Below are 18,830 nucleotides of genomic sequence, written 5' to 3' on the forward strand. Positions count from 1 at the left end.
CAACAATGACAATATTATATGGCAATTCTATAAAATGTGGCAATGGAAGAATGCATAATCTGCATCAGAGTAACAAAATTTTTCAAACTGGTGCACTCCACCACACATCTGACAGCAAGTTTCAACTAAATTTTCACCACTAGGTGAACTATTCATGTTGATGCCATTAAACGACCATGGTAGTATCATTAACTAGTCACCAAGATCCCCCAAGCTAACATCGTTAGCACACCATCAGATGAAGACAGAAGCATACAGAAGAAAAATGGATATGTAACATGAAATGCTAAGTCATATCGTGGACAGTGCTGTCTTATTAATACAATTACATGCATTTGAATAAACATGAGAGAATTTACTTTGGACTGAATGTATGTAATGCAACATTTTCCTGAACATTGTCATGCGCCATTGTAAATACCTAACATAGAAAAAATCTGAACATTTTTTTAACTTTTCAATATAATGCTTCACACAACTATTTCTATGTCCTTCCAGAATTATGATTTTCCTCCCTACGATTCACTGTACACTGAAATTTTTGCTTCTGTAACCCTGTTTCCTTTCTGGTTATATGTTTACTCAATTTATGGCTATAGTCCATGTGGCAAAAGACGAACACTGGCAGTTACATTAGGCTTGACACAGTTTCTTGGCATGTCTCCCACTACCAATCACATAATGTGATTTTAGAGACGTCTCTTACTAACGTCTCACTGCTGCCACGGTTTTATAGATGAATCTTGTTTTCACCCACATAGTTTCGGTACCCTCAGCATCATTTTGCATTTTCGAACTAAAGACTGGGAACAGTGCTGCCCACTGTCTGAGTTCTTGTTTCATTGTACAAAGTACAGACAAGTTATCTATCTGATTTGGGCATTACTTTAAAGGAATGTGCCACAATGTGGCTTTAGATTCTTACCTCTGAAGAAAAACTGCAAAGATAATTTGAGAACATACCTAAATAAGAACGTGAGTAAAGAAAAAATGCAAATATAAATAACTGAAGTCTGTTTTCACAAAATGGTCTGCTAACCTTGTTCTGGTATTTTTCTGTCCTCCACAGGTTTTTCAGAATCTTTTGTGAAAACAACAGGTTTTTCACTGGCAACATACAATGCTGTACAATAGGTCTCAATTGCTGCATACTCAATACCTTTCACAGTAGACACCTGTCTACTAGCATGCAATGACCACTTTCCTATTCCACCTGCAACAGAAATGTCACTTTGAAGCATGACTCAGTTTTTTCATAATGATGAGACTACTTGTAAATACCACAATTCAAAACTTTATCTCATCAAAAGTATGTTACACAAATTATTCTTGTCATACTAACTTACATGTCACATTGGGAAACAAACTTCTTTAAAAATATGATTTATGTGAGTTTTTCATATTGACACTACTGACATTTGGTACAATAACTCCAAAATTTTTCCATGCATATCTCCAAAATGTAATGCTCCTTGGACAGTTTATGCTATACACATAACATTTCAGTGAACATGAATAAAGAGGACAAAGTTTGGTATGTGCTAAAAAATTCAGGACTCTGTAACAGAAGATGGCAGAAGTCTAGAGGGGAGGGATTTGCCAGGCTAAGGAGAAAGACAACTAAACAAGCACAAAAACACTAAAGTGTGCATTAGGAAATGTAAAACAATATACAAAACACAGTGAAAGAACCCTCCAAATAGTTCATCATAATTCATAAAAATTTGTAATCAGCAAAATAGTTGGAAGATAAAGAAGGATCCCAATAGATTTCAAGAAATCATTGGAAAGCTTCACAATAAATAATGCCTCTTGCACAAATTCTAATAATGCAACTATGAAAATGTTAATCAAAATATACTGGGGTATTAGAAGACCAATTTATCAGGCCTTTGCCAACTACAATAGCAAAATATTATAGAACAAGCTTTCACAAAAACTGAAGAAATTTTAAACATATATTAAGGCTACCACCACTGATTGTTGACTACATGGTAGAACTGACAACAGCAAAACTACACCTTCAGTGCTTAACGCTCTTTTTAAACACACATTCAAAATGGAAAATCAAGATGCATATTGAATGGGGACAGTAAGTCAGTGCAAAGATGAGAGACATACATCAGTGCTGGTGGTGAAAAAAAATAAATAAATAAATAAAATAAAATTGAAATCACTAAAAACAAACAAGGGACCCCTACCAACTGGAATCTCAATAAAGGTCCAAAACAGAATTTAGAAGTGAATTAGCTCCAGAGTACCTTTTGACATTAACTTACAAAAGATTTCTTCGGTACACAACTGTTTGTCAAGAAACAACAGTTCATGCCATCCACCCACCTGGATGTGTAGCACAGATCCAGATTATACTATAAGCTTAGAACTACACAAAACAAAATAACCATCCCCAAGCAGCCAGCAGAATTCAAAATGTAATTATCATGTGAGTCTCAAGTGTACTACTAATACACAGCTTAAAAGCTACAGACAGCCATGGATAGATACAATATAGATAACCAGGCAGACTTATTTGTTTACTATCAAAACACCGAATCAATACAACATCAATGCCTGCTATGTAAAATGTATTCATACAATCTGAACACTGCTTCCAATTTCACAGATGTGGCTGGCTACAAAACTGGCATGATTAGTAAAATATATAATTTTGAAGTCACTCATTTATTATGTCATATATTTTATCTGTAATAAGCATTTTGCTTGTTGGTAAATAATTTTAAGTTTACTGCATATATACTGGTGTCCAAAATTAAAGCGACAAATTGCTACTTCCTCAACCTGTGTCAAATTCATGATATAATCATACAAACTGTCAACAGATGTCGTTACAGTTGTGTTCTGCATGGAAGATGGCATTCCAATCAATGAACAACCACACCAACAATGGCATCAGGACATCTATCAAACGAGGTAGTGCTTGCAGGGTAGTCCCACATCCGCAATCACTGTGTACCCAGTCACAGATGTTGCAGTATGGCACAGAGAAGATGCTACAGACTCTCTGCTGTGGAGACCATAGGAAGAATGAAAGCAGGAGAGTCACAAACTGATGTGGCCTGACGACTTACTGTGAACTGGTCTGTTTCTCAGTTGAGGCGACAGTTTACAGAGACTGAAACTGTATCCTGGAAACCAGGACAGGGCTGACCACATGTAACATCAGAAAGAGCGGACTGTTATTTTCCTTTAAGTGCATAATGGAACCGCCTTAGTATGGCACTGCAACTGACATCTGACCTCGCACCATCCCCTAGATGTGTCGTATTGACGTAAATGGTGTACAGACGGCTTCAGCAGAATGGCCTTTATTGTTGGAGGCCTGCTGTCTATTTACCTCTGGCATGTTTTCATAGAAGGGAATGTCTATCGAGTGGAGCTGTAAGCATGCCACCTGGGCGGTTGAATGATGGGCCAATGTTCTTATCACAGATGAGTCCCGATTTGATCTGGAGTGATTCTCGAGATTCACACCTGGAGGGCATGCAGAACACTATTTCAGGACTCAAACATTGTGGAAAGAGACGAACATCAAGGAGCATCCCTAATGGTGTGGGCAGGGATTATGTTGACGATAACACCTCTTCATGAAACTGTACGGGTGAATCAGCAAGATTTAACTACTGTCAGGTACCGTGAGGAGATCTTGAGAGCTCATGCACAGTTGTTGCGAGGTGCTGTGGGCCCAGACTTCGTATTGATGGAAGATAATGCTCGACCTCAGAGCATGGGTGGTTGATGACATCATTCGCAGCATGTCCCATTGTTGTCAGGCCTGTACTGGTGCCACAGGTGGTCACACTCACACTGAACACATTAACCAGTTCTCAGAATGTGTGCGCAAATCCGTTAAGTTGGGGAAAAAATGAAGATCATTTTTATCTACAGTTATGTACGTTACATTCTGTATTCTTTACAGTGTTTCTACTTTACTATCACCTGTTTGTGCTGTTTTGCGGCAAAATAGACACAACCTTGAAAAATTTCCATTTGTTGCTTTAATTTTGGACAACTGTGTAGATAATTAAGGTGTTTTTCATTATGCTTTGTTCATGTTTGTGATATGTAGCCAAGCCTTACATACACTTATAATCTAATATATTTTACGAGCTTATCTACGATATGGATATCTTATTGCTTGGTTCTCTGATTGCCAGTCATCATTTCTCCCTCTTTTGTATCTGTGCTCATCCATCTACATCTATGTCTAATGGATAGACTGCCCACTTAGTAAGTCCTCTTGTTATGTTTTGTGACAAACATGTTTACAGGTGACTTGTGGCTGGCTATGGATGGTATGATGCCACAGACTGATTACTTGAATTTTGCATGAGTTGTAAAATGTGGTGTAACATTATGTGGCTGTTATTCACTGTTTACACTTTAGAGTAGACAGACATTCCTGCCAATTTGTCTACTACGTTAATCCTTCAATCATGCTGTGTATTCTGGATTTGCCACAACACATTGCATGATGAGCACATAAGAAAGGTTAGCAGCGATTTCCAAATAGCTCACATTTGAAAGAGTTGGATTATGTCAAAACAAAGGGTGCTGAACCAAGTTGCCTCTCCTACCTATGCTCTGTTTAACTTTAACACTTTGTTAAGTTCAACTATGACTGATTACATTACCTATCAACAATTTATGCCTTCAGTTCTTGTACATTTTCATATGCAGTTGTTTACCTTGCATGAACGTGGTAGCATTTTCAACTTCCTTTATTAGTCTTGTTATTCTCCGTAATGCACTGTTTTTGCACAGGACGTCCCAGAAGGAATGGTAATTATCAGGGAAATGACAGGAATGATCATTTGAAACAAAAAATCTAGTAAACACGGGTTCTGCAATGCATACCTTAAAAGCTATGAGCACTTCCTCATCTTTGATACCGTGGAACTAATTTCTTTTACTGCAATCTCATTGCTTTCCACATTTTGGGAGGAGATAGTAGAACAAAAACAAGAAAAAGAAGTCTAGTAAACGTAGGCTCTAAAACACCTACTGTAAGGACTACGAGCACTAGTTCAGTAAGAGTGATACATTTCATAGTAGCAAAGAAGAAGAAATAGTGCTCATGGCTCTTAAGGTATGCATTTTAGAGCCCTAGTTTATGTGACAATTTTTTTTGTTTTGGTCCATTACAACCATCTCTCAAAGTATAGACAACAAAGAGCTTGCAGTCGAAGAGATTTGTTTCATAGTATCAAAGATAAGGAAGTGCTCTTAGCTCTTAAAAGTATGTATTTTAGAGCCCATGTTTACTATACTTCTTTGCTTCAAATGATCATTCTTCTTATATCCCTAAATATTGACCATTCCTTCTAGGACACCCTGTATATGTATCTTGTCATGTTCAGTGCTTTGTCTGTTGTTGTGGTCTTCAGTCCAAAGAGCAAGCCTCTCCAATATCAACTTAATTACTGCAACCTACAACCACTAGAGCCTGCTGACTGCATTCATCCCTTGGTCTCCCTCTACAATTCTTACCCCTTGCCCTCCACTTACTGCATTTACCAAGTTAACAAAGCCTTGGCGCCTCAGAATGTGCATGTAAACCAATCTTTCTTTTAATCAAGCTGTGTCATAAGTTTCCTTTTCCCCCCAGTTTTACTCAGTACCACCTCCTCATTTGTTATTCATTCTTCTGTAGCAACACATTCTGTTCTTGTCTGAACTGTCTATCATCCATGTTTCACTTTTGTACAAGGCTAAACAACAACAAATATCCTCCAAAGAGACTTCCTATGACTTAAGTTTATATTAGATGTTAACAAAATCCTGTTTTTTATAAATTTATTTCTTACTATGGCTACTCTGCATTTTAAATCCTCCCTACTTTGGACATAATCAATTAAGTTGTTGCCCTGATTGCAAAACTCACCTACAGCTTCAAGTGTCTCATTTCTTAATCTGTCTTGGCATTGCACCCCCCTCTCCCTCAGAGATAGCATTTGCAGCATGGGGTCAACTTCCGCACCCAACTATCAATCCCCCAGCCACTACACATTACTGACAAAATGTTAAGAAGCTGAAATAATAAAAAAGTAAGAAAGCAAAGTGTAACAAAAGATCACGAAGGTTGAAAAGAGCATGTGTCAGACCAATCTACTGATCACAGGCAGCTACACAGCCAAGTAAATCTTCAGAGATTTCATATGACAAGGGAAGCATTCACCCGAGTCACCAATTGTGCTCACTGTTTGCCTACTTGTAGTAAATGCTTAAACATAACAAATTCTGCACATTTGAGTAACTGAGGATTGAAGTTTTACAAACATGCTGAACACTATGTGAACACTGTTGAGCAACAGTGTTAGTGCAACCGACTACAGCAGCAATGAGACGCTACCTTAAACTTCCACAGGAACTGAACTGAAAAAACAGCAAAAAGTTTGTCATACTGAAAGGAGGTAGTGCAAGTACCCAAGCACTAATGCATTATCAACCTTCTAATCTGATTTTTGGCTAGTTGTGTTTAATATCTTTTTGTATATGAGAATGAAAAGTTAAGTACTAAGTTTTTTTCCTAAATGGAATGTGATGATAGACATCTATTCACAGAGCCTAAAATAAACATGTTTGACACAGTGACACATGAAGGAAAGTTCAAGAAAATCATAATATATTTTAAAAGCAATGCTAGACATAAATCGAGACCATTATCTGGTTCTGTACCTCCATCAATGCCTGTGGGGTTAATATAGAAAATAAAATGGCTCTTTTTTTTTTTTTTAAAGGAAATGAGTAAATGCTTAGCAGCATCAATACATATATATATTTTTTTTAAAAAATCACACACCATCATTAAAAATCAGCCACTCCAACAAAGTGGTAAAGACTCCCTTTTCCTTGCTCTCTTTTACTTCTTCTTCAGGCCTTGTTTCAATATGTAGTAGCAAGCAGTGTATGAATTTATGACCGCCTTCCGAAATACATCTTGAATGAATCACTTTAAAAGCTTTTTCCTCTCCACATGGTTCTTCAACATGCACTGTCTGGAATTCAGCAGTTATTTTAGTGTATTGCAATTAAAAAGAAATTATGTTTCAGGGTTCAATAGAATTCACATTACACATTAATTTGTTTTTATGATTACCATAGCTTCATCAACCAACCTTCCTCATAACCACCAAGCCACAAATATACATAAATCACAGAAATGGAGACATGAAAAGTGAGAAGCACAAGCAGCAAGCATTAAAGTTTAAAAACCGCCAGATGAAATAGTGTGTTTCTAGACTTCACATATTATCCACACTATTATGCCTGTAACGTAAGAAGCAGTTACGCGATGTCCTTGCAGATAAATCACTAGTACAAACAACTTTGGCAGTTAACTCTTAACATTTTCCAGGCTTACTCCATTGATATCTGCAATCCTCATCATACAGTCCTACAGTCAAACTGAAATATTTTCATAGAAAGTAAGTAAGAAACACATCTAAATGAAAAAGAAATGCCAAGAAAACAATATTCTATTTTTTGTACAATTTGCTACCGTTATACTTAATTTGTGATAACCCACTATTATTATTTTCTGAATGTGTACAGGACTTTGATTTATGTGTACAACCATTCTGCAGGCAGTGGGGGAAGAGAGTTAAGACAGTTGAATCTGCAAAATCTCAAGCCTCTGATGTCTCAGTATATCACAGTCAATCCTGGTGACTTTGTAAATGTAGTATTTGAGCAGTTTGACTGCACCACTTTGAGGACTTGATCTCTCAAGTTTTCTCGGTGTGACTGTCTTTGAGGCATGCAACCTTCTTTTATTCTTCTCAAACCAAATGTTAGTGACAATTAAATTATGTTCTGTGTGAAATTCCACCAGGTGGTTTCCTCTTTCACTCCTTTCCCCCAGTCCACATTCACCAACTATTTTTCCTACTTGTAAATAACAGATTTCAGATATCAGTCACCCTTTTTTAAATTTTATTGGCAGGTCTGGATTTCAGCTAGAAACTAGCCATTCTCAATGCACTATCATTTTTGATCAACGCATGTAATGCCTGTTGGTCAGGCTTCATCCACAGTTCATTGATCTGCCAATAAAATTTAAAAAAGGACGGCTGATAGCTGAAATCTATTATTTACAAGTCAATATAACAATCTCTGCGTGCAACAGCCTTCTGAATGGAAGGTAACCTGATTTTTCCTACTATCTAATTCTAATCCCCCACACAATTAAATTTTCATATGCTTTAACTAGCTGAATAATTTCTTTTGTGTCATCATACATTTCTTCAATCTCGTCATCATTGGCTGAGACATGGGCTCCAAGACCAATAATAGCTCACTATGTGGTTTAAAGTCCAGGCAGCAAGTATACACAACTGCAAAACTCGCAGCATCTGATGAGGATGCCTCCTGGATCAGTCATCTAAATACTGAGCTTAAAATGGAAACAACTTGACACCATTAATCACGCCAAGAAAACCTGAGAGACCCCGTCACTTCACTCTATGGTGAGGAGATGTTCCACAATTTACACAAGTTGGATAAGCTCTGCAAAAGGAAGGTCAACTTCTCAGTACACTGAATGTTGTACTCATGTTTGCTACAGTGAAGCATCACATTAACACAACAGCAGCTAGTAGGATTATGTGCCATGCAAGCATAGCTCTAGTGCAAGAGGGAATGCACAACATCTGACAAATGCTAGATGTAACTTCTCACAAGCTTCTTATCTCCATCTTTACATGTTGCCTAAGCTCTATGCAGATTCTTGGGAATGGATTGACAACACAACACGGTCACAAGCAGAGTCAATGCAGCTGAAAACATCTGCACATCAGAAAGCAAAATTCGATCGCTTGCACTAAAATCCAAGACAAGATGTAGGTAGCTGTGCCGTAATTAGTTTTACTGACAACCATCTGGCTGAGGGTACAGTAAAAACCCTTGTTCAAGGGATAAATTTCACGCCCATTCCAAAAATGCTGCCAACAGCGGATTATATCAGCTCCGTGGAACATGTTGTAGCTTCTCACACACCAGATGAGGTCCACCATGAAACATGCAGAGCACGTACGGAGGTGCCAATGCTAAAATCAGACATAGCCAAGGAAAGATAAGTAGCACTGAGAAATCTGTGGGAGGACAAGGAAACTATAGTTCTGCCACCTGGAAAGGGCAACAATGTGGTACTGTCATATGTGGGCTAAAATAAGATTTTCAATCTTTTGAATGACACTGCAAACAGACAGACAGATGTTGATCTTATGAATAAACTCAATAGGAAGATGGTGAGTCTTTATAAGTCAGGCTTGCTACGTTTCACTAAGGGTCTTAAGAAACAAGCAGCAGTGCCACCAAGAGTAAATTCCTAACAATGGAAAATCCATGATGGACTACACACACACACACACACACACACATACACACACACACACACACACACACACACACACACACACACAGTCTCTGGCTGCCGAGGCCAGACTGATCAACAGCGCATGATGGGAGAAAACATTTTGGAGGTGGGAGTAAGGAGGAGGCTGGGGCAGGGAGGAGGAGGAGGAGGAGGAGGAGGAGGAGGAGGAGGAGGGATAGCAGGATAGAGGAGGGGACAGTATAGTGCTGCTTGTAGGAACATATACGGATGAGTTGGGGAGAGGGTTGGGCAACTAGACAGAATAGTGAGATTAAGACTGAGGGAAGGGGTGAGGGTAGAGGGGGGAGGGGTGGGGAGTGGAACAAGTGAAGTAAAAAGACTGTGGATTTTCGTGTAATAGCAGGCAGTGTAGTGCTGGAGTGGGAACAGGGAAGGGGATTGGGAGGGGGGAGGGGTGAAGGACAGTGACTAATGAAGGTTGAGGCATGGAGGGTTATAAGAACTTAGGATATATTGCGGGGATAGTTCCCACATGCATAATTCAGAAAAGCTGGTGGTTGTAGGAATGATCCAGATGGCACAGGCTATGAAGCAGTCATTGAAGTGAAGCATGTTGGGGTGGGCAGCATGTTCAGCAACTGGGTGGTCCATCTGCCTCTTGACTACAGTTTGTCGGTGGCCATTCATATGGACAGATGGCTTGTTGGTTGTCATGCCCACACAGAAAGCAGCACAGTGGTTGTAGCTAACCTTGCACATTACTGGTTCCACAGGCCGTCCTGCCTTTGATGGGACAGGTGATGCTTGTGAGCGCGTGGAGCCGATGGTGGTGGGTCTTGCATCTAGTCTACTAAGGGATATGAGCCACGAGGCAAAGGGTTGGGAACAGAGATTGTGTAGGGATGGACGGGGATATTGTGTAAGTTTGGTGGGCAGTAGAATATCATTACTCCTTGGTGGCCAGATGGTGGGAGTTTGGGAGGCAATGGGTAAATGAGAGATCTGTTTCTGAACAAAGTTGGGAGGGTAATCACGGTCTGCGAAGGTCTCAGTATATTTGGCCTTGGTATCATTTGAGGGGGACTGCTCGTCACTACAGGTGCAGTGGCCAGAGGTGTCTAGGCTGTAAGAAAGGGACTTCTTGGTATGGAATAGGTGGCAGCTGTCAAAGTGGAGGTATTGGTGGTGGTTGGCAGCTCTAACATGGACGGATGTAATTATGTGGCCATCTTTGAAGTGGAAGTCAAGAATACGGAAGGTGGCTTGTTGGGTTGAGCAACTGGGGGAGAAGGGGTTGAGGTTCTGGAGGTATGTGGATAGGGTGTCCTCACCCTCAATCCGGATCACTAGAGATGTCATCAACGAATCTGAACCATATGATGGGTTTGGCATTGAAGGTTATCATGCAGGTGCCCATTGACATATCCCAGATTTGTTTACAGATGATCCCTGCTAAAGAGAAGTAATTGTGATTGAAGAAATAGCTGGTAACGATGACCAGGAAGAAGGTTGTAGGTTTGGAATCGTTCAGGCATTGGGAATGGCAGTGTTCAATAGCAGCAAGGCCATGGGCATTAGGGATGTTAGTGTAAAGGGGGGTGATGAGCAGGGCAGTGTCTGGTAAAGGGATAGGAACTGAAATGAAGAATATCCTTCATACTATCCTTCCCCCCCCCCCCCCCCCCCCCACAGTAGTGTTCTGCCAATGAACTTACACAATACCCTTGTCCATCCCTACACAATCACTGTTCCTGACCCCTTGCCTCATGGCTTATATTCCTGCAACAGACCTGGATGCAGGACCTGTCCCATACATCCACCCACCACCAGCTACTCCAGTCCAGTCACAAGCATCCTCTATCCCATTGAAGGCAGGGCTACTGAGAAACTAGTCAAGTATCTACAAGCTGAGCTGCAACCACTGTGCTGCTTTCTACATGGGCATTACAACCCACAAGCTGTCTGTCTGCATGAACGACCACCAACAAAGTGTGGCAGAGAAACAGCAGGGCCACCCAGTTGCTGAGCATGCCGCCCAAACAAAGTCATTTCAATGACTGCTTCACAGCCTGTGCCATCTGGACTCTACCTACCAACACCAGCTTTTCTGAACTGCACATGAGGAAACACTCCCTGCAATATATCCTACATTCCTGTTACCCTCCTGGTCTCTGCCTTTGTTAGTCACTGTCCTTCATTCATCTTTCCCCTCCCCTCTTCCCACTCAGCACTACACAGCCTCCTACTCAGCACTACACAGCCTCCTATTCCACCAACACATGTTCAGATTTCTTACTTTTCTGCTGCCCCCCCCCCCCAAATCTAAACTCTAGACTGCAACTAGCTGCCCTGCCACTCCCTATATCATTCCTGCATGCTCCCAAAAGCAGCATTTCACTGTCCCATGATCCCACAGGCGCGCGCGCATGGCTGTGTGCTGTTATTACTCAATGCTGTCGAAGGCAGGTGACCTTGAAAGGGACTTAGTCGCTGGCGCTGTCCCACGGAGGATCGCGCTCTAGTTTTAACAGAGCGCGAGCCGCAGTTAAAGCCTACTTCCGGCGGCGCCATTGCTCATTAGAGTGTGCTTACTTCCACTGCTACGCCCAGATAAGCATATCAGTGTGACGTAGGGGACTGTATATCTCGCTCGCTTCAAGAGTTCCTAGATCAACTTATCTCCATCCATCATAATGTAAAATTCTCAATGGAACTTGAAACAGATGACAAACTGCGTTTCCTGGAAGTGTTACATAACAGAAAAATGTATGGTCCCTGGGTCACAGCATACATAGAAAAATTACGTATACTGAGCACAATCTCCAAACCTCGAGCCATCACCATCTGTCACAAAAAATTTCAGTGCTGAAGACTCTGGTTCATTGAGCTCTAACACATTCAGACAAGGAGGGATTTATTGAAGAATTTCAATACCTATGGATAGTGTTCCAAAAGAATGTGTACTCATGTCATAAAATTGAATGGGCGATGAAGTAAAACTCAAGAACCCTAAGAAAGAGGGTAATATAGCATCCAGCGTAATCGATTCCACCAATTAAGATAAAAAGTATTCTATGTAAAGTTAAAGACAATCTAGGTCTCCAAAGGCTGGGTGTGTGTCGCATTCCATGCAAATGTGGCATGTCTTACGTGGAACAGACTATCAGACCAGTAGAGGTGAGGTGCAAGGAACCTCAGAATCACCATGACCAAAATAACCAAGCAAATCAGCTTTCACTGAGCGTAGCCTTGAATGTAATTATGAAATGAAATAGAATGAGACAAGTATTGTGGTGCAAATGCCAAGTTTCTGAGACATAATGAATACAAATCCTATTGAAATAAACAAGGATGGCAGTTACAATTTAAATAACGCTTGGGGTCCGGCACTATTTATTAAAATCTCATCATCAGCCCTCACGTCCAGAAGAGTTGAAAGACACAGAGAGGATTTGGGTTTCATGGAATATCAGTGCAAGCTGTGAAAAACAAAAGAGCAACAAAGGACATAGTGGGTGTCAGGAACTGAACCCCACTATAAATAATAATAATAATAAATAATATTCCGCAATATGGTTGGAGTCCAGGCAGTAAGTACATATAATAGCAAAACTCTCAGGACCTGTAAAAGATGGCTGGATCTGTTGCTGAACTACTGTGCAGAAAATGGAACAACAACTTGGCAGAACACATGGAGCACAGTATTAATCTTAAGGACTTTTTAATTTGCATTTCCTTTATCAGAAATCTCTTTCTCAGCACTCAATACCACTGTAGTAGATGAAAAAGTGAATCTGCAACACAATAGGGCAAATTGTACACCAATCATGAACGGGGAAAATGTGGTCTTGTGCCCACTGTCCAGCCTGTCACCATGCCTTGTAGGGTCATTTCAAGCTTAGATGAGGCACGCATGTTTAGTTTAAAGCAAAAAACATGAGAAGACACCCACCAAAATGGCATAGACACTTCATCCAAACACTCGATCAAATACAACAAGAAACAAAAATTTAAGATTTATCTAGTAGTGAACATCCCTAGTCAAGACTACCAGGAGAGGATTGTTACATAGTAATGATGGCTTGCATGATCAATTTGGCCCTTAGTTATGCATTATCAACAAAAGTATGAATTATCCAGCACCCTACTGCATGAAGAATATGTGAAAGAGAACTGGAATAGAATCTAAATCAATGGCATCAGGTTCTCTTCACTGACAAGTGCAGGACTGCCAGACACCTAATGACCAACATATTTCTCAGATGCAATGGGTTGAGTGGGGCAGCGAGTCAGTCGTGTTTTACAGCTGTGCAGTACTGGGATCTTGTGAACATTTTCCTCCAGGAGACAGAAATCAATTGAATAGAATTGCCTGTGCTATCTGCTGAGAATAATGCAACTGAGCAAATCAACTTGCAAGCATCTCCCTTATATAATAACTTCAGTTCTTCTCCACATATAGTGAATTCATTAATTTTTCACTGTTATAAGAGAATAATTTGTGAACATTTCCCATACTTTCTATTACTCAAAGGCACTGACGAAAAGTTTTAGGTCAATGTTATCACCATTGGAGTAAAAGAATCCCTGTTAATTTAAAGTTGCAATACATGACAAATTTACAGGTTCCAAAAATATACCAGGTGCACAACTTTGCTCCCACTGTTTGCCAATAGGCGGTGACAACATTAGTCAATTTGTGTCTGCATCATAAAGTTGTTCTTGACTGCCTAATTCTTGTCATTTGCCAGAGGTGTTACTGTTTTGTTTCAATATGAAGAAAACAGTGGCTGAGTCTAATCAAATGCTCTCAAGTACGTATGGTAAAGACGCTATTAAGGAAAGAACGTGTCGTGAGTGGTTTCAACATTTCAAGAATGGTGATTTTAATGTCATAGACTGGCATAGTGTTGGAAGAGAGAATGTTTTCTAAGATGCAGAATTGGAGACACTGCTGAGTGAAGACTCCTGTCAAACTCAAGAAGAATTGGCACGATTAGTGGGAGTGACACAGCAAGCCATTTCAAAGCGTCTCAAGACTATGGGCATGATTCAGAAAGAAGGAACTTGGGTCTTGCATGAGTCGAAACCAAGAGACGTTGAACGGTGTTTGTGTGTTTGTGAACAGTTGCTTCAGAGGCAAAAACGGAAGGGATTTCTGCATCGCATTGTGACCGGGAACGAAAAATGTGCTCATTATGATAACCCTAAATGCAAAAAATCATGGGGATATCCTGGCCATGATTCCATGTCGACAGCCAAACCGAATATTCACAGCTCCAAGATCATGCTCTAAATTTGGTGGGACCAGCTCGGGTTCGTGTACTATGAGGTGTTAAAACCAAGTGAAACAATCACAGGTGCTCATCATCAAACGCAATTAATGCATTTGAGCAGAGCATTGGAAGACAAACGGCCGCAAACAGCAAGAGGCACGATAAAGTGATTTTGCAGCATGACAACGCTCGACTCCATGTTGCGAAAGAGGTTAATACGTACTTGGAAACATTAAAATGGGAAGTCCTATGCCACCCGCCATGTTCTCCAGACATTGCTCCCTCTGACTATCGCCTGTTTAGACCAATGGCACACGGCCTGGCTGACCAACATTTCCGATTCGACACAGCATTCGTACACTGCCCGAAAGATGGGAGAAAGAAGTGGCCAGCGATGGAAAATACTTTGAATGATACAGGTGTAACCAATTTGTTTCATTAAAGCCTCAAATGTTGGGGAAAAAACGGTGGAAGCAAAGTTGTACACCTTGTATTTTTTGTGGTTAAAACATTATTAATTTACAACTAATGACCTAAACATTAATTTATTAATAGCCAGTGTCATTTTTAATTGATAACCAATTTCAGCAATAGCGTCAATATGGGACCGACCAAGAAAATAAACCTATTGATAAAATACGTACACAATAAAACGTTAACTAGAACATGTAAGTGAACAACATAAAATGTCAAACTTCTTTTTTTCCGTATAAACAAGACCTATCTTGTTACAGCTCCTTTGCATACAAAATGCAGACATCAATACCAACCAAGTCCCAGTCAAAGTGTAGCTTCAATTTGTTAAAAGGCAACCAACAGGTGACACTTATTTTCCTAGTTGCCTTTCAATACTTATTTTTTCAAAAGAAGCAGCATGAAAAATAAAAATCTGCAATAAACACACGACACTTTGGTATACACAAGTACTACCTATTGTTAAAACTTTTTGAAAGTCTTGACTGCATAAAATATTTATTAAAATGGTAAATGGTTACAATTGCTTATGATCGTCTTCAGAACAATCTCTGAAATACAGATGTTACACCTTAAAGGGACACGGAAATGATGAAAGTTAAAAACTAAGACCAATAAAATAAAATAATTAAAAAGGATGTATACCATAAGGTAGTGAGTGGACGCAGAGACAGCACAAATTATATGTGCATAGATACAAACATCAAATCCCGAATAGTGTAAATACATTATGGGTTAAACAGGAGAAGACCCGAGTGCTGCATGACTTGGTAGGGGCCAATGAAATGTAACAATGTAGAAATGTGTCACAAATATCTGAATTTTAAATCCAAGTATTAAAAAATGTAATACATTAAATTACATCATTAACTTCTGTCAGCAGTAGTGAATCAGTAAAACAATGATTAATAGTAATATAGAATCCAATAACAATTAGTTATGAGAATGATGGCTGCCCTCTGTGGGGAGTACGTAAAAGTACAAAATAAATTATTCAAACACAATCACAGCAAAGGTGATCTAACGTATAACATGTTCATGCTATTCAGCAGTCGACATTTGTGTCTTTGCACATACAGTTGATATTCTGCCTCCGTTCACCACCTTAGGCTATACATCGTTTAATTAATTCTGTTTTATTATATTGTTTTATAATTTTCATTGTTTGTGTAGCTGTGAGTTGTAACATTACCTGTATTTCAGAGATTGGTCTGAAGAGGATCAAAATTGATTGGAAATCTGTGGTAAGTGTAAGCTCCTATGGGGCCGAACTGCTGAGGTCCTTGTTCCCTAGGCTTGCACATTACTCAATCTAACTTGAACTAACGTGCACTAAGAACAACACACACACACCCATGCCTGAGGGAGGACTTGAACCTCCCAAGGAGGGAGCTGTGCGAACCGTGGCAAGACCCCACAGACCACGCGGCCGTAATTGATTGAAACTAGTTATTTTAGTAAATATTTTATGAAATAAAGATGGTTTTCATTTTTTTAAATTTTATACAGACTGCTACTTTATCTAATTATGTTTTCCCAAATTACTACCTTTTGGTTGTCAGGTAATTTACACAAGAGCCACACCTGGCACAGCTCTGGCACTTGCCTTTATGACATACATATTTTGAACGTAAACAGCTGTTAGAAGATAAATTTGTGTTGTTTTGGTTATAGTACTTGGTAGTGAAGCCACTTTATAAAAAGGGAGACAGGGATAATGTTGACAATTTTAGACCTATTTCTATGCCATCGGTGTTTGCTAAAGTTATCGAGAAGGTTGTAGATACAAGGTTACTGGAGCATTTAAATTCACATAATTTGCTGTCAAATGTACAGTTTGGTTTTAGAAATGGTTTAACAACTGAAAATGCTATATTCTCTTTTCTCTGTGAGGTTTTGGATGGATTAAATAAAAGGTTGCGAACACTAGGTGTTTTCTTTGATTTAACGAACGCTTTTGACTGTGTTGACCACAAAATATTACTGCAGAAATTGGACTATTATGGAGTAAATGGAGTAGCTTACAATTGGTTCGCCTCTTACTTTAAGAACAGAAAACAGAAGGTAATTCTCCACAATATTGAGAGTGGTAGTGATGTTCAGTCCCAATGGGGCACTGTTAAGTGGGGTGTTCCCCAAGAGTCGGTGCTGGGGCCACTGCTGTTTCTTATTTATATAAATGATATGCCTTCTAGTATTACAGGTGATTCAAAAATATTTGTTTGTTGATGACACCAGCTTGGTAGTGAAGGATCTTGTGTGTAATACTGAAACAGTATCAAATAATGTAGTTCATGAAATAAGTTCATGGCTTGGGGAAAATAATTTGATGCTGAATCACAGTAAGACTCAGTTTTTACAGTTTCTAACTCACAATTCAACAAGAACCGATATTTTGATCAGACAGAATGGGCATATTATAAGCGAGACAGAACAGTTCAAGTTCCTAGGCGCTCGGATAGATAGTAAGCTGTTGTGGAACGCCCACGTCCTGGATCTTGTTCAGAAACTAAATGCTGCTTTATTTACCATTAGAACAGTATCTGAAATAAGTGACCGTTCAACACGAAAAGTAGTCTACTTTGCATATTTTCATACACTTATGTCGTATGGTATTATTTTTTGGGGTAATTCTTCGATTCAAAAAGGGTATTTTTGGCTCAAAAACGGACTGTTCGAGCTATATGTGGTGTAAGTTCAAGAATCTCTTGTCGACCTCTATTCAATAGTCTGGGAATTCTGACATTGCCCTCACAGTATATATTTTCTTTAATGTCGTTTGTTGTTAGCAATATTAGCCTATTCCCAAGAGTTAGCAGCTTTCACTCAGTTAATACTAGGCAGAAATCAAATCTGCATGTGGAATACACTTCCTTGAATCTTGTGCAGAAAGGAGTGCACTATTCTACTGCATCCATTTTCAATAAGCTACCGCAAGAACTCAAAAATCTTAGCAGTAGCCCAAATACCTTTAAGTCTAAACTGAAGAGTTTCCTCATGGCTCACTCCTCCTATTCTGTCGAGGAGCTCCTAGAAGAGCTAAAAAATTAAGCAAATTCCAGTGTTACATTGTTGATTTTCTTTGTTTAAACTCAAGACTTATCGCCTGAATATGTTTTTTTTTACTTCATTTTATCTGTTTCTACTATCGTGTTATAATTCCATGTACTGAGTCGTTCCATGACCATGGAGACTTCTCCTTAATTTGGTCCCACGGAACAATAAATAAATAAATAAAGTGGAGAGAAACTTTGAGTACGCTATTTTATATCATGTTCAATTACACGTTATAAGTGAAGTTGTATCATGTACATATTTTATCAGTGTGGTGCATTTTCTTAACACTAGGACTGCCGAGTGGTCAATTTGACCACTTTTTATATTTTAACATGTCATTATTCGGTCAATTTCTAATCTATGTTGTTGTGAGTTAATGAATTTTCCTAAATGTGTATGTAGATCATATAAATAGTCCAATATTTATTTTATCTTCATTAGTTGTCTTTGAATGACCACTTATACTTAAAACCGCCAAGTGGTCACTTTGACCACATTACATGTATATTTGAAAACAGATTATTTAAAAATTGTTGTGCGTCACTCCCCGGATTTATTCTCAGCACTTGTCAACAATGTACTAAATATGTTGGTTATTGAAGTTTATTCGCATTGTTTGTGTGGTGTCACTGCCAGACACCGCACTTGCGAGGTGGTAGTTTTAAATC

General features: G+C 39.3%; 1 protein-coding gene across 1 annotated transcript in view; it reads right to left on the reverse strand.

Moving 5' to 3' along the window:
- LOC124607047 (nudC domain-containing protein 1) overlaps nt 1–18,830 on the reverse strand; it is a 126,993-nt gene that overhangs the window by 67,658 nt on the left and 40,505 nt on the right. Inside the window, exons 4-5 of the mRNA XM_047139223.1 lie at nt 6,821–7,016; nt 1,040–1,213 (exon numbers count right to left, since the gene is read on the reverse strand). Coding sequence (XP_046995179.1) covers nt 1,040–1,213; nt 6,821–7,016 — 370 coding nt within the window. The remainder of the gene's footprint in view (nt 1–1,039; nt 1,214–6,820; nt 7,017–18,830) is intronic.

The sequence above is a fragment of the Schistocerca americana genome, chromosome 3 (assembly GCF_021461395.2).
Source record: "Schistocerca americana isolate TAMUIC-IGC-003095 chromosome 3, iqSchAmer2.1, whole genome shotgun sequence".
Taxonomy (NCBI): Eukaryota; Metazoa; Arthropoda; class Insecta; order Orthoptera; family Acrididae; genus Schistocerca; species Schistocerca americana.